General features: G+C 37.8%; 1 protein-coding gene across 3 annotated transcripts in view; it reads right to left on the bottom strand.

The window, feature by feature from the left end:
* Stk17b (serine/threonine kinase 17b) overlaps nucleotides 1-18,593 on the bottom strand; it is a 34,929-nt gene extending 16,336 nt beyond the window's left edge. The window contains exons 1-3 of one of the 3 annotated variants that reach the window (XM_008835601.2): nucleotides 18,349-18,593; nucleotides 8,563-8,731; nucleotides 2,977-3,189 (exon numbers count right to left, since the gene is read on the bottom strand). In XM_008835601.2, coding sequence (XP_008833823.1) covers nucleotides 2,977-3,189; nucleotides 8,563-8,684 — 335 coding nt within the window. In that variant the 5' untranslated portion in view covers nucleotides 8,685-8,731; nucleotides 18,349-18,593. Of the gene's footprint in view, nucleotides 1-2,976; nucleotides 3,190-8,562; nucleotides 8,732-13,233; nucleotides 13,406-18,348 lie in introns of those variants that run through there. The other 2 variants (XM_017798844.2, XM_029564742.1) reach the window with 2 other exon arrangements.
* Nucleotides 18,594-23,770: the final 5,177 nt, after the last annotated feature.

The raw sequence follows: 23,770 nt of genomic DNA, 5'->3' as shown, positions 1-23,770 counted from the left end.
CTGCAAGAACAGCCAGTGTTCTTAACCGCTGAGCTATCTCTCCAGCCCCAGGAAGAAGTTTTAAATCCAGTACTTGATAAATTTTAACAATTAATAAATTTGAGAAAAATTTGGCATGAAGGAAAAATAATGGAAGAAACTGATTATGGTCCACTATTCAGTCACAATGGTTTTTTTTTTTTTTTTTTCGTCTTTTTCAGACAGGGTCTCCCTGTAGCCCCAGCTGTCTTGGAACTCACTATGTAGACCAGGCTGGCCTTGAACTCACAGAGATCTGCCTGCCTCTGCTGGGATTAAAGGCATGCGCCACCACACCAGGCCACAACGGGTTATTTTAAGGAATGTTAGTTGTCAGTTTATTTAACAAAATAATGAATCCATAGTGATACTGTAGAGGAAGACTAAAGGAATGAAAGCACTTTTATCAGAAGAATGCTAGTTTAATAAATTTAGAGTGAATAAGAAGTAATCATTTTCTGTTATCCATTGCAATAGATAACTGCATGTTTGTCAATAGTTACTGAAATTCCTGGAGGAAAAACTGTTAAAGGATATTTACAAGGCCTTTAAATATTACCAAACAGGTTAGTTATTTATTGCAAAGGGAAAATGTTCCTTTGCAATGAATGGAAGAGCTGGTAGACTCTATCTTACCCATGGTTCAAATTTAACAAAACCAATTATGAAACTAGCTGACGTTAATACCACCCGATGTGACGCAGTGAAGAAACGCACATCATCACCCACGCTACTGTCCCTGCCAAACTTGTTACCATCTATCCCTGTGGTTATAGGGATACAGTTCAATAAGTCCATTTCCTCTAACAAATGATACAAATTCACCACCCGCAAAAGTCATATAATATAAAGAGACCTTAGAACCAGATGCAATTATATGAATCTTGACTGGATCTTGTACTGGAAAAAAATAGGTCTATAATACATTTTAGAAACAATCAAAAAAATTCAAACGTGGGCTAGTGGATGATCATACTAATCCATGTTGACTTTCTTAGGCCTGGTGCTCTTGCTGGTTATTCAGAAGAATGTTCTTATTCTTCAGAATAAAAATAATCATAAAATGATGAAAAAGGAAATGATACTGGTAGTATCCTGGCCTTACCTGCTGTTTAATTTACTCTGAAGGTGCTACTTGTATACTGTATCTTTTTGTTCTGGGAAATGTATATACTGTTCATTATTCAATGAGCTACATGTCAGTTTAACATTCTGAAAACTCAGCGTTTTCATTCACAAGTTAATTCTAGGCAAATGTATTTCCTTGCACAAACCAGTTGATTTTTAAAAATACATAAATAAATAATTTCTCCTTTAACAATAACTGAATACTAACTTAAGACTAATGGGCTAGAGAGAGATGATTCAGCTGGCAAGTGCTTGCCAAACAAGCATGAGGACCAAGTTCTGAGTACCAAAATCAACATAAAAACCAGGAGGGTGTGGTGGCCCACCTGCAATCCTCACGTGTAGGAAGCACTACAGGGAATCCCAGGATCAAGTAGGCTAGCAGAGTAGCTGAAAGGGCAAGCTCTGGGTTCCGTGAGAGACCTTGCCTTAGGATATAAGGTGGAGAGCAACAGAGGAAAACACCTGAAGTCTACCTCTTTGTCCTTCACATATGTGAACCTGTATACACATGCATATACACACATACCACATACAGATACGTGTAAAAAACAGGATTAATGTACTTTTTAACATATTTTATCTTATTTATTTTTATTTTTTTGTGTATGAATGTATGGCCTGCATGTGTGTAGGTGCAGCCCAGTCATGCAATGCTCATGGAGGTCAGAAGAGGGTGGTGGATTCTCTAGAACTGGAGTTACCAATGGTTGTTAGCCACTGGTACAATGGGTGCTGGAATCGACCTGGGTCCTCTGCAAGAACAGTCAGTGCTTTTAACCACTGAGCCATCTCTTCAGCCCCATTTTAAAAAATTTTTTAATTTTACATGTATGAGTGTTTTGCCTGCATGTATATAAGTGTACCAATGTCACACAGAGCCTGCAGAGTCCACAGGAGATGTGTCAGATCCTCTGGAAATGGAGTTAAGGATAATTGTTAGTTGACAGATATATGGATGCTAGAAATTGAACCTAGGTTCTCTGGAAGAGCAGCCAGTGCTCTTAACCAGAGTCATCTCTCCAGCCTGGGACAAATGTACTTTTAAATTTAAAAAGGTAATGATGCACATTGGCTGATAAAAGGAATTACTACATTGAATAGCACTTTTTTCTAAAATAGTACTTTTCTTTTTAGTTTGTACTAAAATTAGATTTAGTTTATTAACACTTACCAGAACCTAAAGTAAACTAAGCATTCATTTAGCTGATTTCTTCCAAATGTCAGTGTGCAAACACTTATTATTTTTATAGCCTTATGATAAAGGTATCAGAAGTTTATGCAGTAAAGGTATTATTTAAAAGTCACATGTTAGTTTATAGTGTAGCAAACCACAATGATCTTACTCATCCTTCACACCATCTCATGAATTAGTGAATATTATATTTTTAATTTTTCACTACCAAGATACATATTTTCTTTCTGCTACAATTTTTAACAGTGCTTTGCATATGTACTATAAATATGTTTCTTTAACAAACACAATATAGTAGGCAAACCTTTCTGCAGTCTACTTTTTTCTTCTTGAATCATTTCCTTGAATAAAAATGCATAGATGGTTTCAATTTTATTTTTCATTATATTAATTTCAAAAAATCCCCCTCAATTTCTGTGCCATTAGCAATACAGAATTACAACTCCTATCACAAAGCGCTGTGCTTTGTTTATTCCCTGCAGTTGGTTTTCGGGTATGCATTTAACCTTGTGAAGATGTACGAACTAAACTGTGTAATATTTTATCAACAGGTATCATTATACTTTTGTCATACTTTTTTTTACTGTCTCTTACATTTCATTACCTTAAATTTAATAAAGCACATGCATACTTACTATTCTAATACCAGAATGATTTCAGTTGCATTTTCATAGACTTCATGAAGATTAATCACATGAGGACAGGACTTTGTTAATTCAAGCACAGCAATCTCGTGGAGGATCTCTGCTAGACAATCCTGTCCTCTTCTTCTCTTCTTCAGAAATTTCGCAGCATACTCTTGGCCGGTAGATTTTGATATACATTGTCTAACCACAGCAAATTTTCCTCTAGGGAGAAAGAAAAGGACAGTTTTATACTTCCAACTTAAAAAGCTAATTCTTTCACATATTGTGACATTAGGAAATTTTATTTTATAAGCTGAATCAAATATCATATGTAGTTTTATAAAGTTTATAATGTTGTCACCTAAAATGTAAATGTCAAACCACCAGAGCAGGCTAAAGCAATTTAGTTTTTACTATCAATATGATACAGTTTCACTGCAAATGATGATTTCACTTACATTATCAACTCTCTGCCTCTAACAGACACCTAAGGGATATGGATTCCATGAAAAAAGTATCCAAAAGCATTTTATGATCAACTAAGAAAATTAAGAGTTATCAACAGTTAGGTATAAATATACCCACTAATGTCACATTTATCATTTTAGGAATGTATATGTACTTTTAGCTCACCAGTAGCAGTGCTCAGCACCTTACCCAAAGTTAAAAACATAAAAAATTCATTATGAACTCAACATTTAGGTTTACCAAGATGTAAAGCTATTTTGAGGCAAAGACTATTTTAGGAACTAATGAAAAATACTTATTTGCATATTCAGAAAAATGTATACATGCATGCAAATAGGAAGGTTTAGATTCAATTCCAGAGAGTTTTGAGATCTATAAGCCTTAGTTAAAAGTATCCAAATTTAACCCACCATGTTATCAGTATCTTATTTCTGATACTAATAAATTAAGTATAAATACATCTGCAGAAAGCAACTGTGGTTTTTAAACTACCCCTACCTCAGTTACACTAAAAATATACTTCTAACACAGAATATCAGCTGATATCAAGGAAAACTTTTAAACACATGTGATATTTCCAGTGTGTTGGGGGCAGTTAGAATAAATTACTTGATAGTATTTTACTTGTTACTCCAAGGGCCAGAATGACAAAGATTCTTACTTATTATTTTCCAATTTCCTCACCATTGGGTGTTAGTGAGAAGCTCTGGGCACCAAGCTAAAACAGGAGACTAATGAAAAATAAGTACAAGCTATAATTTGATTCCAACATTAATTAAAAGATGCCTCAACTACCTAACATTTCATGTACAAACCTGCTTCTTTGAAAGCAATTTCAAGATTTGAGAATGTTTCCTCATTCAATGCAAAAGAAACACAAACTGCTGCATTTCAATAAACACACAAAAAGTACATAATCCTTTAACTTTATATTCAGAACTACTAGTGCTTCAAAGATTTACACTGGATAAACTGGGTCAAAATAAGATTAAATGCCTTATGAAAGGTCACATATGGAACTGCTAAGTGCCATGAATTAAACTATGGAATATGAATTTCTAACTCTCTGGTTTCACAATTATAGAACAATTTCTCCCCTTAAAATAGTTTTGTTTCCTTATTAAGTTTAAATCTTCTAATTCTTAGATTTAGAAACAAAAGCTTGTTTAAAACAGAAAGAGAATTTGGAGTTTTAGAAAGAATTCACCGTGTAAAATGTAGGAAACAGGCAAGTTAACGGAGGAAACAGTGTATCTGAAAGACAAAGTTTACAGTAGCTGGTATAATGATCTAATTCTGTTATAGTTATTTGGTTCTATCTATAAACTAAAATTGCCTCAAAACAACGAGCAAAACTAACATGATTTATCTCATTGGTTCAGGCATTCCTGAGACTTCTGTAAACTAGTATCATACTCATTAATCCGGGACAAAGGTGACAAATGGGGGAGGAGGTAAGGACTGTCAATATTCGCTAACTAAAGGCATGAGGGCAGGGACATGTCTGATCCAATGACTTTAGAAATTATAAAATCTACATTAGCTAACAAGAGAATCTGAAATAAATCTGAATGAATGCTAGAGCTGTAAATTTACCAGAAGACCATATACTATGTTTATCCCATTTGCATATTTTTCGAGATGCCAATATAATTAAACCTATGTACATAAATTCATATACATACACTGTGAAACAGGACAAATATTTTTAGGGGGTTAGAGAGACCATTTAGCGGTCAAGAGCACTGACTGTTCTTACAGAGGACCCAGGTTTGTATCCCAGCACAATAAAGTGGCTAACAACCATCCAAAACTCCAGTTCAAGGAGATCAGAGACTCTCTTCTGTCCTCAAGTTCAAGGGGATCAGACAGATGCTCTTTTCTGTCTTCTGTGGGTATTTTGCAGCACAGGTACATACATGCAGGCATAACACTCATATACACATAAAATAAAAATATTTTTTAAAAAAAATTCAAGGTAAATACATTTACCAAAATTAGCAAGCTGCCTTAGGCAAAAAAACAAAACATGTATTTTTCTTCTATTCTAAAATGCTAGTAGAAGTCTCAAAGTATAAAAAAAAACTTCAATATATAGTATTTCTGTACCAAATTTAAGAGAAGTATTCAAGAAAACTTAAAGCCCTTAACAGTAATAGTTAATGCATGCCCTCAAAGGCAAGGCTGACTAGATTTCCCAGGTCTAACAGTTACTCTCCACACTCTAGAATACACAATAAAATATGAAGGGATGGGAGGGTAAGCCACAAAGGAAGCTGACGTTTATTTCTGAATCTGCCTCACCCTTCTAACCACAAGTCCTATGAAACCTTGCCTCAGCTGGGGGAAGGGTAGAAAAAAACTTACCCAACATGTTAAAAAACAGGAACAAGGCAAGTTTGTTAAGAATAGTAAAAAAAACAAACTTGGACTTAACTTTATGTATTTTTCTTAATTCTTAAACACTGACATTTTAAAGTAAAATTTTAAAACCCAGCTGATTTAGAAAGATAACTTTGTAGTTCTCTACATGTTAGAATTATATGTTTATATAGTATGAAATGTGCAAGCTTCCAGGAGAAGCAAGATTATGAACACAATCCCACAAGTATAGCACACTAAGATTGGTGATGATCTTGAAAGCATGTTAAGCAAGTTCATGGTACACACAAAAAAATCATGATTTGTAATTTACCAAGGTCAAAAATGAAATGTACCAGCCAATATTCACCACGTGAATCATTAGCCCACAGCAACGAAAAGACACGACTTGTCTTTGATGAAGGAAAAGAAGATGGGATACTAGCAATCTGACTTTGTTTTAACTAGATTCTAACACATTTTTCCTTTAAAATGTTTAAAAGAAAACTGACTCAAATTAATAATTGTTACTTATTACAGTACATCATTTATAAAACAATTTAGAATGATTGATAGGGTTCTTGTTTAAGAGCTCTAATTTTTAAAAATATTTTATTTATTTTATGTGTATATGTGTATTGCCTGCATACATGTAAGTGTACCCAGGTTGTGCAATGCCATCAGGTCCCCTTGAACTGGAGTACAGACAGTTGTTAGCTTTCATGTGGGAACTGGGATTCAAACCTGATCTTCTGCGAAAACAGCCAGTGTTTCTACCTGATCTTCTGCGAAAACAGCCAGTGTTCCTAATAGCTGAGCCATTTCTCCAGCCCCAAGCTCTCTAAAATTTTAAAGAAAACAAACCCCCTTTTTATTTCCTATACCTATCAATTTTGCAATTAGCTTAATAAATATAAGCAATTTTACTCACAAAATTGAACACAGAAAAATTGGAAATAATGCTTATTGTGCACATTATTCAAGGCTAGACAATCCACTCAGAACAATTTCTAAACACTCTGCAACAAAAGGAAACTAACACATCTAGTCTATCCTCTCATCTAAGAAAAAGGAAACCACACAACTAAGAACATCATACAAATTTAGATCCAGAGCAAAGACAGCTCAAGTAACTTCAAGCCCAATTAAAATTACATGGTGTTATGTGACACAGACTGAAAAACGGATGGAAGAAGGGCAGGGGGAGGGCAATGAAAGAACCAAGTACAGAAGGGGAGACTCAGGCTTCTAATGGCATCTTAGACTTCCTCAATAGTCTCCATGTAGTCTAAAAAAGTAAGCTACTAACAATGTGTGTCCAATACTAGACCTCTCCTTTTAAAAGAAACAATTGAAACTAAAAAGTGGTCCAGGAGGGTAACAGTGGCAAGGAAGACTGTCTAGACATCAGATCATATGATAATCACTTAAAGAAACTGGTAATGTTTGACTATGTTCTAATACCTGAAGAACCTCTACATGAATATATATTATATGCAGCCACAAAAAGAACCATATCTGTTAGGTAGATATTAGCAGAGGAGAAAGTAACATCTTCTATGCTTATAAGATACGATCACCCTTATGTTGTGAAAGACTGTATGCAGTATTTGAGAAAGTGAAAAGGCCAAGATTTGTCTCAACATGAATAGAAAAAGACCCCAAGAACAGGTTTAGATAAAGATTAATCATACTGTTTTCAGATAAAGATTAATCATACTGTTTTACTGTATATCTATAAATACAAGCAGACTTACAAACCATTATAAAACATAAGCTGAAGCATCTACTTCCAAAAACAAAAATCAAACTCAAGATATAAATTGATCACTGTCTTCTAACCCTTCCATAATCACATTCAGTTTGAAACTATGACTCTTCTATAGATAAATAACTTGACATAGTCTATATACTTTCATAATTATTAAAATATACATATTAAAGTTATCATAGTACTAAATGGTCTCATAATAATATCAGGCCCCTCTTTGGCCTTAAGAACTTTGCACCTTGGTTAAGCAAAGGCAGAATTTGCACAGGCTTTTACTTACAGAACACTATTTTTGTTTTGTCCTGTTCTTTTTGAGACAGGGTCTCCCTGTAGCCCCAAAAGGACTGGAACTTAAGAGAACAGTCTGCCTCTGCCTTCCGAGTGCTGGAATTAAAGGCGTGTGCCACCATGATCGGCTAGAATACTAACTATTTGTGACACAAAACTATAATATCCGACATGAGTTAAACATTTTTAATTTATGAAATAGGTGCGGAATGGAAGACTATCTCCCTGTTGCCTTTATAGACAAAAATAGTATCCTAGGAACTGAAAAAAAAAATGTATTAAACAAAAACATTAACACTGTATTAAGTACTTACAAATATTAACTCTCAAAAAATTCAATAAAGTAAATCAAGGCAGTTATGTTTTGAATGAGGGCACTATGGCACCAAGAAGTATACTAATTCAATTGAGGTCACACAGTGAGTAAATGGCAGAGTCCAGATGTGGTCTTGTCAGTGCACTACTTAAGCTGCCTCTGTCTATTCACAGACTCAGGAGATGAGAGCGCAGACTCTGAACTAGGTGGGAAGTTTGATAGAGACTCATGAGCCCCTCCACAGATTTGACTTTCCAGTCAGTTAAGACTAGACCCTGTAAAATAACAAGAGAGATGACTTCTCTTTCTAATTATTGATAACGGTTCTAAGTGAATTTTATAGTAGAAATTCAAAATTCAAATTTAGACAGCAAACATAAAGTTTCCTTACCTTCCGAGCTCTTTTGATGTAAGTGTATAGAAATTATTAAAATTTTCCATCTTCATTGGTGTTTGAGGAGTTGTAGTTATCAAGCCTGAGATACTTCGGCAATCAAATCTTCTTCGTGCCATGTCCACCTAACTCCCAGATCCACTTCTCTAGGCACCGTTTTTACCTGCTTAAAGAAGAGGCGAGAGAGGATATAACTTAAATGTAAGAAAAAAAGACGTTATCTCAGGCAGGATGTGCATTACATTACACAACTCCAAATATAGAAATAAGAAAGAATCAAAAAGCAGGTGATGATTTAAAAAGCACACTCTACCCATAAGGAGGAAAAACCAAAAGCACATACCAACAAAACTGATGCTACCTTAACAGAGCTACTGGCTTCACTTCAGAATAAAACTGCTGTAAAAACAGTAAGAAATAGTTATGATGAAATTGGAATGCAGGTGAGATTTTATTTTATTTTAAACTGTCATTCTTCAGAGCCAAAGCTTCCACACAACTATGTAATTTAATACATAAAGTAATGACTATTCGTTTTCATCTCATAAGGTGAAGCAAACTTGGCAAATTCACGTTTTGTGAGTTACATGGCTGACTGTGAAAGACAAGAAATAGAACTTGTTGTACAGGCTAGCTACTTTTCAAAACTAAATTCAGAAACTCCCCTAGGCCTTTAAGGGTTCCTGAGTGTAGGCAGAACCTAGCATTGAGTCTGCCATGTATGAGAATGCAATCACTTTGCTAAATCAGTGACCAATCACACACACAAATAAAACATAGACCCAGAATTCAGTCCATATCTGAAGTTCGCATAATCTGCAACTTTGTGATTCTTCATATAACCAGTTTTAACATCAAACAACTATTTCACATTAACTGAATTCATGTAATTGTGGTAGACTCTGTAGTTCAAGATCCTTCTGATTTTCTTCTATGCCTGCCTAATAAATGATCTGGTGATACTTTGCTAGCATCCTCCTGTAATAACCCTCTAGACTAAGTTCCTTTTTGCCACATCCCCTTCCCCATTCCTTACTTGAGAGCTACCCTTCTTTATTTTCCTACATTCAAATGCCAACCACTATCTTCTACTTAGCAAACTGGCAGTGTGATTAGAGTTCACTCTTTTCTGTTCTATTACTTTATTTTGATTTTCAAATCAGTAAAATGTTTCTCTACATCCTTGAACCTTTGGGAGAAACAAGCCTCAAGGCAGTTTTGGAGTGTATCTCTAGGAGTCTGAGTATCAGTGCAATGCACCAAAATAACATTTGAGCTAAAATGCACTTGGGTTGAATTCCATTTATTTATCATTCCAGTCATGAAACCATACATATTTTTAACTTCTCTACTGTATCAGTCAGCTTTTTGTTACTATAAAGGAATTTTCAAATAGTTATTTATAATGAAAATGCTATTTTGGATCACAGTTCTGGAGATACAAGGCCTAGGGACCTCATTTGATGGTGGCTTTCCTGCTGAAAACTCTAGAGACAACACAAAGTGTCACGTGGCAAGAGACAGAGTGTGTAAACGTGTCTGGTCTCTCCTCTCATAAAGCCACAGGTATGCTTCATCATCATGGGGGTTCTAACCTAAAGAGCTTATCTAATCCTAATCATTTTCCAGTGGCTCTGCCTCTGAACGCCATGGACACTAATATCCTCACCTTCTTAATACCTCACAATGGCTGGGTGTGGTGGCATACACACACCTGTAATCCCAGCACTCAGAAACTATCTGGAGGTTTAAGGCAAGACGGTGACATTTTGAGGCTAGCCTGGAATCTACAGTGAGTACAAGGTCCAGCAAGACCTTGTCTTAAAAGAGAAAAGACAAAGTACCTCACAGTGGAAATTCAACATGAGTTTGAAGGACAAGCTATATTCAAATCATAGCGGCCACTATTATAGGCTAAACGATATCTTCCCCATATTTATATAGTGAAATACTAACCCCCAGTACCTCATAGTATAACTGCTTTTTGAGATAAGGACTTTTAAGGTGGTGACGAAGTTAAAATGAGATCATTAAAGTGGGCCCTAATCCAATATGACTCGTGTCCTTATAAGAAAAACAGACATTAAAAACAAAAAACAAACATGAAAGACCTGTCCAAACACCAGCAGAAAATGGTCACATATCGACAAGCCAAGGAAAGAGACTTTGATTAACTTTTTGTTTGTTTTTTAAAACAGGGTTTCATTATATAGCCCAGGTTAACCTAGAACTCTCTATATAGTCTAGGCTCTCTGTCTAAGCCTCTCCAATGCTGTGATTAAAGGACTGTACCACCACACCTGGTGTTCAGTTAACATCTTTGTTCCTTCTTAGTTCTGATGAAATTGTTTCACTGGTCACATTTTACTGTCTGAAAATTAGCAGGATATCAACTTTTATGGTCAGTCTGTTTAGGGTAAGTTTTTCCTGTATCACCTTTGGGCTTTTAGACTCTTTTATCTCAATTTAAAAGCCTATGCTTATGGTCACACTTTTATTATTCACATTTCTACATATGGAAGGGTTGGGCCTATTCAAAAGGTACAAGTGGGCTATACTCCAACACTTTTCATCAATAAAGAGCATGTCAAATCCACCCACAGAAACAGGCTTATGAGCCTTCATTTTTGTTCCATCTAGATTTTAGATCCTGGATATCTACCTCATGCTGTCATCTGTTAGCTTCAAGTTGATCTAGTCACAGAAACTGTAGAATAAACATTTTATGAATAAGCATTTTTTTCAAGAGCCTATTTTCAAGAGCCAATATGATCCTTTAATGGCATCAAAGATTTATGTTTAATTAAGCATGATTTACAAGTTAAAAATATTTCAAAAACTGGTTGAATTCATAAGCCCTAAAATCCAACAAGGAACAAATAATTAACACCTAAATAGAATATTATACATTCAACAAATAAGTACTTTCAAAGATTATTTTTAACTCATTAAGTGTAAAAGACACAAAACTTTATATATAGTATGATAAACCAGTGGGTAAAACATAAAAGTAAATAGAAGATTGGAAAACTATAGTAAAATGTTACTAGTAGTAATCCTTAGTGAGATGATGGCAATATTTCTAATTTCTAATTTCTTATTCCAAACTATCTACGTTAAAGTACTACTTTAAGCCGGTCGTGGTGGCGCACGCCTGTAGAACCAGTACTTGGGCGGCAGAAGCAGGCAGATATCTGTGAGTTCAAGGCCAGCCTGGTCTACATATTGAGTTCTAGGACATGTGGGGCTACAGGGAGACCCTGTCTCAAAAAAAAAAAAAAAAAAAAAAAAAAAAAAAAAGTACTACTTTAATAATCAACAAAAACAAATGCCTTTGGGTTAAAAAAAAAGACAGCTATGACTGTTGTCACATTACCTCATGAGAGTAAATATTTTTTAAATTTAATAGGAATGTGTACTCCTGTAGTACAACATAAATTCTTCCTTATAGAAGAAGATAGCTGTGACTATGTAGTCAGATAAATACATACTCTCATTTGCAATAGCAACAGCTATCAATCTACATAGTAAGAGTTTGCTTTTTCTGAAGTTCAAGAGTCATTATTAGTTTTATAAGTCCTCAAAATCTTTGAGTTTACATGCAGCTACTGGTGTTTATTATCCAAATCATGGGCCAGATCTCATGAAGAGACCATGTAAAACTTTAGGCTATATTCTAAGCAAAAACTAATACACTGTTTAATATTACATAGAAAAATACTGAACAACTTTTGAATTAACTTAGTTTTAATTCGACGTAAGTCAGTAACCTTAAGATATATGCCTTTCTTAAGAAATATTCTGGTGAGAATGTAAGAATGAAGATGGGAAGGAGTGCTGTGAAATATAGTGCTCTGGACAAGACATGGTGGTTGTACTTATCAACTCACAGCTGCACAAGCTCAATCCAGAACTTCTGAGGCCCCACCTCTAAGGAGCTAGTAGCAACTGAGAATCACTTTTCTTTAGAGGGTGACCACTGGTAGGCTCTCCATGGTCTAGTGGATGGCCCCACACCCATGTGCATATGAAGACACGAAGTTGGGAAGGAGATGTGATGGGGGGGGACTAGGATGAGTTAGAGGCTGGATATGATCAAGATACATTGTATATACACATGAAATTTTCAAAAAATTAAAATTTAAAAAGGGGAGATATATAGCTTTTACATGAGCATTGTGAAAAAAATCCAAACTCATCCTGGAACCCCTCCAAAAAAAGCAAAAATTTGATACCTAAATATACTAACAAAACTTAAGTTTGACAGCCTATTATTTAGTTATATTAAGAGAAAAGGGGGCTTGGGTTTTGTTTTTGTTTTTTGTTAGTAAGTATAATGCATAATGATAGTCTACACAAGGGCTTATTTGTCAATCTACTGAAAGAAATTTCTTAATTGTAGACATTTTGATATGGATTTAACTCTATAGCCTAACGAATTCTGTAACACTCATATGAACCGAAGGACATTTTAATGGATGAATATGCCACAGGTACTTGCATGATAATAGATGTAGCCGAAAACAATGTTGGGCAACCAAGCTTTTCAAATGCGTGTTAATACAAAAATGATTTTTGGTGTGATTTTTTTATTTTGGCTCTGCATATCCTGAGACACAAGTTTTGTCTCAAGAGTATCTCTAGAAACTGAACCTTAAGCATACCTACCTATTGTTAATATCCTTACATCAGACATTGTTGTAAGTATCCATATAGGATTTCTTGTTTAGCTTCTTCTATGTACTATACTTAAATCAGGTTCCACAGTCTAGATCTTTTCCTACTTTTCCTCCTTTGGCCAAATTTGCATCTAATAGAGCATAAATGTCACCTTTGTCAACCAAAGCCTTTACAAACAGGAGTTCCTTTCATGTAATATATGTGAATCCAGCCAGCTGGCTCTCTGTCTCTCCTTATATAATAATCTAAAATTCCCACCAAATGCTCTTATTTCTAATAAACAGTCCATAGATACCTTGCCATCTGCAATTCAAAGACTTAGAATTAATTCTAAATAAAAGATATAAATCATTCTAAATTCACAAATTACTAATATGTCTTACTCCATTTGAAGTCTATTTCTTAACAGTGTATCAAACTATACCAATACAAAAAAACTTAAGGGATCTCGTAAGTAAATTTGCGCTTGTACACAATTGATAGAAGGCATAAGCACATAATAGAAGGTAAGATACAAACATGACTTCAAATACACAGCACTACTAATAACAGCACTTACTTCCATTTATTTATTAACTCCCATTAGAGTAATTACAGTAAGAATTCAGTTATGGATCAGGGAAGGAAGGAACAAAAGGCACTTTTAGGTTTGATCCATTAAGACTTATTGAATGGAGAAAACACACATGGAAAGCACAATAAAAATCCTTTTAAACCTCTAAATAGCTATATTAAAAATTATTCATTGTAATATTCATTTCAATGTTATCAAATAAAAAGGTTTTATGAAAAAAGAAATTACAAAATACAGTAATGAAAACTTTAGAGAAGTAAATCGCCCGTTTTCATTCCTTCCTTAGTGCCAGGACTTACAACCTAAAACCCTTTCTAGCATGACACACAGCTCACAGAAGCCAAGTGGACACTGGATTCATTTCCTGTCACACTTCAATCTCATATTTTGCCTCTGTAGCTTTGACTTTTCTGTCTGAAAAATCCTTTCTACCTTTCCTTAAATGGCTACTTCTTATTCATGTTCTGCCCCAGGAGGTTTTGCTTAAAAGCAACAGGTCGACTTAAATGCCTTTGCTTTATGCTGCAAACAAGACGACTCTTGACATACCCTTTTACCTCAAAATTTAATGTTAGACTGAAATCAGATTCAGTGTCTAAAGCACAGGAACCTTCTACTTCCCAGCCTAAGCAACTCAGCTTGGTGTATAGTACCTGTTAAGAGTTGAAAAATGATAAAATCCAGAGCAAAATGAACATTTAGGTACATCTCATATCTTCAAGGGATTCATCTTGAAACTGCAGTATTAGAACGTCCAACACAGCTAGTCTCTATTTGCTTCAGTATTAAGACTAAATAAAATAATGTTTAAAATTGCTCTTACATAATTTCAGTTCAAAACAGGTAGCCACACAGTCCAGGAACATGAATGAAATTATTTTTATCATTTACTGTAATAGACGATCAAAAGACCATTTAATCTACACTTACCAATCATTCCAGACTAGGTGACTACTTGTTTTCATGTAAATACCTACTTTAGCTAAGAACATCCATATCTGTCAGACATTTGTCCCATCCAAAGACCAACAAATTTAGATCTTCACAGGGAAGCAACTTCTCCTTTCTACCTGACACTAACGAGAACAAGCTGTGTCTAGGAAACAGAAAAACTGAAGACTTACTTATGTAGCATGCATAGAAAAGAAAGAACTTTCTGCCTGTGTAGCATAGGATCTGCTTTAGACTAGAAGACGGCATTGGTATTAAAGGATGAGTATGAGGATGACTCTCAGTTTCAAGGAAGAGGTTGTATTCTTTGTATGTATTCTACTAACAGGTTTTTATTGTTTGTTTTTAAAAACTGGACAGCAAGTATCATTCAAGAATTTAATCCTCTGAAAATCATAGTAGGAAGCCAACTAAACTGACTTTAGTACAACCACTCTAGTATAGACTACCCCTGGGCTACAGTCCCAGCAAGGAACCCAAGTCTGACAGTAAGGCCTGATACTGACTCTCCCATCTTCAGCAAAAGAAATAAATTCTGTAACTGTAAAGTAGGATTAAGATGTTGAAAAATGGAAATAATTGTGGGCCAACAAATACACAGTGCTTATCATTCATCAGATGGAAAATTAAGTTTCTCTTGTAAAATAAATTACTGTTTACTTAACAGCACCACTGAAGTACTGTTTATTCAGTTAACTAATAGAACGAAAAATGAAATCTAATCTTCAAGGATTAAAAAGGAACTGCCATTTCAATGTTAAAATTTCTCGATGCTTTCTTTTGGAATAGTTGGAAAGTATAAAGGGATGAATCAAAACATATTATATGTAAATATGAAAGAAATGGATTCACTTACATACTTAAAATACCAATAAAGTATTAATTAAATGCTTTGGGAAAAGGATAAATTGAAAAATAATGTCCTCAAAATTGCAACATTCATTACAACATAATTACACAAAATATGCACTTGTAACTTAATTTCCAAGAATATTTCTTTTTGGTGCCAGGTTCTGAAAGCAGCACAAAGTCAAACCCTTTTCTACTAGTCTGCTATAGAATATGAACTCTGTGGGGCTGAGGATATAGTTCAGTTGGTAGAGTGCTAACTTTGTTTGCATAAGGCCCTATATTCAATCACCAACACTACCAAAAATAAATAATCTAGAATATAAACTACTTAAAAATAAATCACTGAATTTCTTCATCAGTAGTATAGAAAAGCAACTAAGTTTTCCTAAGCAGAAAGGCAATATTTAATTAACTTTTTTTTTTTTTTTTTTTGGCTTTTCTGAGACAGAGTCTGCCTGTAGCCCCAGCTGGCCTGAAACTTGCTACTGAGACCAGGCTGACCTTGAACTTACAGAGATCTACCTGCCTCTGCCTCCCCAGTGCTGGAATTAAAGGCGTGCACCACCACACCCGTCAACTTAATATTTCTTACGCAGTAAATACACAAAAATTATGAAAGAATTCTTTTTTCAGGGTTGGAAAGTAAACTTGGGCCTCAATCATGCCCGAGCAACTGATCTACCACTGAGCTATATCCCCAGCAAGAAAATTCTTAAAAAAAAAAAAAAAAAAAAAACCAAAACCCTTTAAAGCTAATAGTAAGTCAGTGGTTCAGTGATAGAGTAACTGTCAAGCATCCAAGAGGCAAGATTTCTGCGCACAAGAAATATGCCCTATAATATACCACACATGCAGTTTTAAGACAGTTTAAGGATACAATGAATTAATAATTGATTTCCTTGATTTGTGTTTTAGTCTCTAAGATTAAAACAGAAATTTTGATACAGAAATCGTCCCTTGTAATTATCAAATAGGTACCAAACAAAGCTTTAAAAACCTATTTACATGTTCACTCAACACCAGTGAACCATTCATGGTCAGTGTAAACTTAAAATCAAATTAATTAAAAATGTCTGCTATTAAATGTTTGCATCTTCTTATTCACTCTGATTTCTATCTCCACTTTAATTAAAAAAAAAATTCTACCTTGACCAAATTGTAATTTCTTTTTTCTTCCTAATTTTTGTATTACATTTATTTATTTACTTATTTATTTATATGTGTGTGCATGTGTGTGCAAGGACACAAACATGCCAAATGTGGAGGTCAGAGACAACCTGTGGAAGTAGCGCCTCTTCTTCCACCACGTGGGTTCTGGGGATCAAAGTCAGTTCATCAGGCTTGGTGGCAAGCACCTTTACCCACTAAGCCATCTCCCTAGGGGGTGATCCCACAAGAAACTCACCATTTTATGCATGAACATAAAAGATTATCAAATTATTACAGAAATGTTACTTTTCTAACTGAAACATATGCCATGCAAGTACATGTATTTTAATAGTAGACCTGTATTTTTAAAAAGTATCTGAAATACATGCATATCTCAAAAAATTATTAATAGTTACTCGAAATATTAAACTACCAGAAAAAATTTGAGAAGACAGGTGTAAACCTTTGTCATTATTCCTATGGACTAGCTTTTTGAAAAATACATAATTTTAAAGCAATGTAGTTCAAGTTTTACAAAGCAACCATTTAGAGGTTCACCATAAAATTGTCCATCGGTGAACCTATAAGAAGTGAGTTTATCTGTTCCTGCAATGAAACTGCTCCTGGGTTCAAAATGACAGATTACACATGCTGCCAACTTGCTTGTCATCTCCGCACACCTTGCTTCTCAACACGAGTCTCCTAGCCTTGAAAACTTAAAAAGTGCTCACCCTATCAAACTTGCCTGCAAGGTCTGGCGTAGCAGTACCACGGATTGTAAACATGACATCAGCCACAAAAATCCGTGAATGTTACACACAGACATAAAGTGTTTAAATAGAATTGAAATCACTAGGCTTTTATTCTTAATAATTTACAAAGTGAAACTGCAGGGACCTTAGTCCCAAACACAAATATACAAAAACCACTGACACTCGCCACCAACTGTCCACCAAGTTTCTTTCAACTTTGTCCCGGCTCATCTATCCTCCGAGGGAAGGCAATGAGGCGCTTTTTCCCACGATAAGGCCGAGCCAGGGTAAACGTCCAAACCATACCAGGTGTAGCCGGCTAGTCCGCCGACGGGTCATGCGCACAGAGGGCTTTCCATGGCCTTCAATCCAAACTAAAAAGTCACGGAAGCAGCGGTGGTTCTTCTCCATCTCCCTTTGCTCATCTGAAACCCTCCCAACGCGAGGTCCGCCGGCGCCCGACTGATGAGCGCAAGCTTTCCGGGGCGGTGGACTCGCCGCGTCCTCGAGACCCGACCTTGTAAAGGCGAGGGTTCGGCACCCACGGCGCGCGGGGGCCCGGGAGCCACGCGGAGGACCACGTCGACGCAACGTGGAAGTAACGCGCGGGAGAGGGCCGCGAAGCCGTCCCTCGTGACAGTCCGGTCTCGACCCTGACGCTCGCCGGTCGCCGCCCCGGGACGCGGGGCTCGGACTGCGCAGCGCGGCCGGAGCGTTACGACCAGCCCCGGGTCCGGTGCGCTCGGTCCCGCAGGCCCGCGGCCTCCGCCCGACCCCTCGCGACTCCCCGCAGGGTCCCCGCGCCCCAAAGCCCCGGACACTGACCGCTCGGCCGCCACTCCGCGCCGCCGCCGGCTCTGCCCTCGGACGTGCTCCGTCTCGCTCCCGCCGGGGTCCCCAGGACACTCGTGTCTCTCTTCCGGGACTACGGCTGGTAGCTGTAACCCGCGGAGCGGGGGGGAGGGATGTCTGAAGTGACTCCTAGCGGCGACCGCAGCACAGACCCAGACCAAAGCTTCTTACAGTTGAGGTTTGAAAAGTGCAGCCGCGTCTAGAGCAGCACACTTCGCTGGAGCCCGCCCTCTCGGGCGAGACAGCCAATCGAGCGCGCGAGGAGGGTGGGGCCGTCACGTGGCGGGCAGGGCGGGGCTCCGGTTGGTGCCGCGTGCTTCGGGGCGGGGCCGCAGCGGTGGAGTGGGCGGGGCCTGCGCCACTGCGCAGGGAGGCTGGACAGCCCGCGAGCAGGTGAGAGGGGCTTGGCGGGTTGCCCGGGTTGCCCGAGTCTAAGGCTGAACTATAAGGGCATCCGTTCCCATCCCCAGAGTGGTCCGCGAGGTGTGAGTATCCTGACACCACAGAGGATTCGTCCCAACTGGTTGCCTCAGTGCAGCCAAAAACCGGTTTTCTAACTTCCTGTCATGTTCCTTAGCACCTGAACCTACTTCCCAAATGGAGAGTCCAGTTTACCCCTGTCTTAGAAGAAGTTCTTGGAATCAGCACTGCTTGAGGATTAATGGATCCTGTCCCTACGGCTGGTTGTCCTGAGACACTGGCTCAAGGCATTGTAAGGAGAATCCAATTAGGTTTTCATATACTATAGAAGGAAAAAACTGAAAATCTGCAGCAGCTGACTCAGCATCTGTTGCTCATTTTTTTAGTTTCCATTTTTGTTGGTGTTAGGGTATGCCTTTAATCCCCGCACTGGGAGGCAGAGGCAGGTCTCTGTGAGATAGAGGCCAGCCAACACATAGCAAGTTCTGGTCTAGCTGGGGCTAGGGGATGTTCTTGTCTCAAAAATGAAAAATAAATAAACAAAAATTAAAAGTTGAAAGTTAGGTACAAGACACATATAAGATCCTAGATCATTAGTATTTATATGGTAGATACACATATAATCTAGGATTGGTTGTAGAGTATATATATCTTGGCAGGTTTAAAAAAACTACTGATGGACTGGGCATGGTGGCACACTCCTTTAATCCCAGCACTCTGGAGGCAGAGGCTGGCAGATCTCTTTGAGCTCAAGGCCAGCCTAGTTTACATAGTGAGTCCAGGCCAGGTGGTGCTACAGGGAGACTCTGTCTCAAAAAGACAAAAAACAAGAACAAAAAACCTACTGAGAAAAAATATTGGGAGTGGAATCCTCATGCCTTGAAAAGATCTTAACAGCAGCATTCTGAAAGGGAAGTTCGCTTGTTCTGTCACACTTAAACCAAGGAAATTCCCTCAAGCCACTGGTTTGCTCTTCCAGGCCTTATTTTTTCCCCAAGATAAATTCATTGAAAGCATCATGGTGGTTTCATGAAATCTCTGTTATTTACACTGTCCTCCAAGCTTTGTAAGGTGGAAAATACTGCTTTTCTCTGCCTGATTTTTGTTGTTGTTGTTGCTATTGCTTGTGCTGACCAGAGAAGCTTAAAGTTAGGATGGAAACAAAACCACACACTAAAATTGACTTGTCAAGTCTCTTAAGAGTCCCCAAACCAATGAAACTGTACTTGTATTTTTACAGACTGCATCCCAAAGTGTTGCAATCATCACTGGACCAGTACCCTCTTGGGCTTCATTGTGGTGGGTTTTGGTATGTGTACATGTGTACTCTGTCTGTATCTTTTTAATTTCAACATGTAATCAGTTGCCAGTTTGCATGTGTGTGCGTGTGTGTGTGTTGGCTTTTTATATGGGTTCTGGGGATCTGAAGTCAGGGACTTATGGTGGCATGGCAAACACTTTTACCATCTGAGACATCTCCCTGGCCCAGTTGCCAGCTTTGAAGCTGTCATCTTACATTCCATTCTTATTTTCCATTCTGTCACCATGCCAACCCCACATTATACTTAGACACAGATCTTTCTGTCTATGACCACTTTAAACCAGGCTTCTGAGTCCGAATCCCTCAGCTCTGCTCCAACCAACCTCCTATAGCCTTCAGTGTCTTAAGTTTTTCTTCAACCTTGGCTCCAGCTTCTTACCATCCTCCTAAGCCCTGTGCATTAGTTCTGAACTTTTTTTTTTTCTGCTTGTTTTTGTTTTTTTTTGAGACAGGGTCTCCCTGTAACCCCAGCTGACCTAGAACTCACTATGTAGACCAGGTTGGACTCACAGATATCCACCTGCCTCTGCCTCCTGAGTGCTGGGGTTAAAAGTGTGTGCCACCGCACCCGGTTGAATTTTTTTTTAAATATTTTATTATGTGTATACGTGCATTGCCTGCGTGGGTAAGTGCACCTGTGTCATGCAGTGCCCAGGGAGGGCAGAAGAAGCTGTCAGATCCCCTGGAACTGGAGTTACAGGCAGTTGGTAGCTACCATGTGGGTGCTGGGATTCGAACCCAGGTCTTCTGTAAGAACAACCAGTGTTCTTAACCACTGACCCATCTCTCCACCCCCAAGTTTTGAACTTTTAAGCAGGTTACCTTCCCCGGGAATCAAAACTCTGTTGATTTCTACTCTGCTTCTAGCCTAGTCACCCTATGTTCCTTGATGTATTTGTTCCATGTGTTAGTTCTACATCCCCGTTCTGGTTTCATTTCTGTTGCTGTGATAAAATATCCTGACAAAAAGCAACTTAGGGGAAAAAGTGATTTATTTCAGCCTAAAATTCCAGATTACCATCCATCATTGTGGGGAAGTCAAGGCAGGAACTTCCACAATCAACAGCAAAGAAAAATGAATGTGTACTTGTTAACTTGCTTGCTTGTGCTGAGCTCAATTTCTCTAATCTTATATAGTTCAGGTGCTGCCCAAACTGGGTTGGGTCAGCTAACTTAAAATAATCTCACAGCCATGCCTACAAGCCAAGCCCACATAGACTCTCATTGGCACTCTCTTCTCAGGTGGTTCTACATTGTATCAAGTTGACAAAGCTAACCATCACAGTTCCATAACCATGTGCCTGATGTCAAACTATGCTCTTCCAAAAACATTCAGCTACTTTTCCTTGGTCTCTGCCACCGTGGCTCAAGTAACACCTTTGTTCTCTCAAGGAAATTCAGGATTCAATGCATTCCTCCATTCTATCTCATTTACCTAAGTACACTCATAGCCTTGAATGTTCTTGCCATCATTCCCTTGAGTAGGACATCCTCACATAGTGTGAAGGTCATTCTGTTGTCATTGCCTATGACCAGCCTATTAAGCTGATATCCTTGAATTTCACTGACCAGGCATGGTGATTGTTACAGATTCCTAATTCATATGCACCTTATATGTACATTAATATGACTGTGTTTGGAGATATGACCTTTAAGAGGCAATTAAAGTAGCATAAGGTAATATCAAAAGGTAATACAATATGACTGGTGTCTTAATTAGAAGAGATTTATGTCCCAGCAAAGACCTAGGGACAATCATGTAAAGAAACTGCAAGAAATCAGCCACCTCTAAGATTCAATCTGATACCTGAACTTGTACTCCAGAACGGTGAGAAAGTTTCTGTTGCTTAAGCTACTCTGATATCTGTCATGACAGCCCTAGAAAATTAGTACACGTGTCCTCTCTAAATACTTTGGGTTAGTACTCACATGTTTGACTAGGGACAATGGTCCTTCCTGGTCACATTAGTAAATCATACCTGTGCTCAGATCATGCCACAGTATCCACCGTACCAGGAAAGGTGACATTCCCTCCTCCTACCAGGCCAACCACCACATATTGACCAGAGAAAGTGATTCTTCTGATCCCATGCTTAATCCCTACAGATGAGAGGAGGGTGGAATTTTGGACAGGGAAGAAGGCTACAAACTCAGTCTCTTGGCACCAATACATCCTCCTTATAAAGAATGCCTGCCAGGTATTTATATATTAAGATCCTATATTTTAATCCATGTGGAAAGCAGGGGTATAAACCCACTCCTATCTGTCCACAACTGAATAGTCCAGACATTTGTGGCCAGGCTGAAGGTAGCCAGACATGAGCAGAGCCAACCACTTCTGAAGAAGGATGATTCTAACATCCAACCAACAGAGGTATTCACACTGGATGGAGATCAGGCCTCCATATACATTGCCTCTATGGTTGTAGTAGCACAGAACATCACTTCCTGATGTCAAATGTAGACACCACAGTGCCTTTAATCATACCAGCTACAGTACACGATGAGTTAGAAAGCACCAAGAACCAAAGATGCTGTACTTCACATCCTTTGGCTCTCATAAACCCTATTAGCAAAAGTAATTGGGGCAAGTCTTTCTAGTTAAGAGCAGTGTCTCAGTATGATCCAAATACGTTCTTCAACACTGACATAATTTGTGATTGAGAAGGACCACTGTGCCAATACAACTATCTACCACAGTTTATAGACTATAACTTTCAAAGCTCTGTGAAAGAACTTCCATTCCAAATGGTCTACTAGCCATATTTTTAAAAGTGAAAATATGCAGTTAATTTTGACAATCTAGTTTATTGAACTCTATATATCTAATTTATTGCCACTTCAACATGGACTGAGTTATTGGATATTTTACTTCATTTTTATATCGTCTTAAATCTAGTGTATATTTTGTACCACCTGGCACTTTCTAGTTCTGATGCTAAATGTGTTTATACATTATTTAGCATTGAAAAAGAAAATTCACACCCTTAAATTATTTTGAGTACATTAAATTTTTTCAATAAGTGAGTATAGTATCCATTTCTTATTAAAAGTTCATTCAAGAGAAGTAAAATGAAAGTTCAGCCACACCAAGCCACATTTCAAGTGTTCTATAGACACGTGTTTGGAGACTGCAGTACTGGACAGTGCACTCTACAAAGCTGCAAATATACTGTATTATTTACTTTTCTGTTGTTATGAAACACAATGACCAAGGCAACTTATAGAAGGAAGAGTTTATTTGGCTTACAGGTCCAGAGGGATAAGAATCCATCATGGCAGGAGAGGCATGGCAGGGGGCAGGCAGAGCAGCAAGCTAAGCACTCATTATCTTCAAGCAGACACTGGAGTCAGAGAGAGCAACTGGATTCTGGAATGAGACTTATGAACTTGCAAAGCCCACCCCCAATGACATGCTTCCTCCAGCAAGTCCACACCTCCTAAACCTCTGCAAACACTGCCGCCAACTGGGACCCAGTATTCACATACTTGAAGCCTAAGGGGGGTGTTCTTATTCAAACCACCACATGCTACTCCCTGGCCCCTTCAGGTTCATGACTATATCATAATGCAAAATGCATTTAGTCCAATTTCAAAAGTCCCCCTAGTCCTCAACAGTCTCAACATTGTTCAAGAAAGTCCAAAGTCTCTGAG

This window comes from Nannospalax galili, unplaced genomic scaffold (genome assembly GCF_000622305.1).
Source record: "Nannospalax galili isolate Female #2095 unplaced genomic scaffold, S.galili_v1.0 scaffold115, whole genome shotgun sequence".
NCBI lineage: Eukaryota > Metazoa > Chordata > Mammalia > Rodentia > Spalacidae > Nannospalax > Nannospalax galili.
This window is presented reverse-complemented; position numbering and strand designations above follow the sequence as displayed.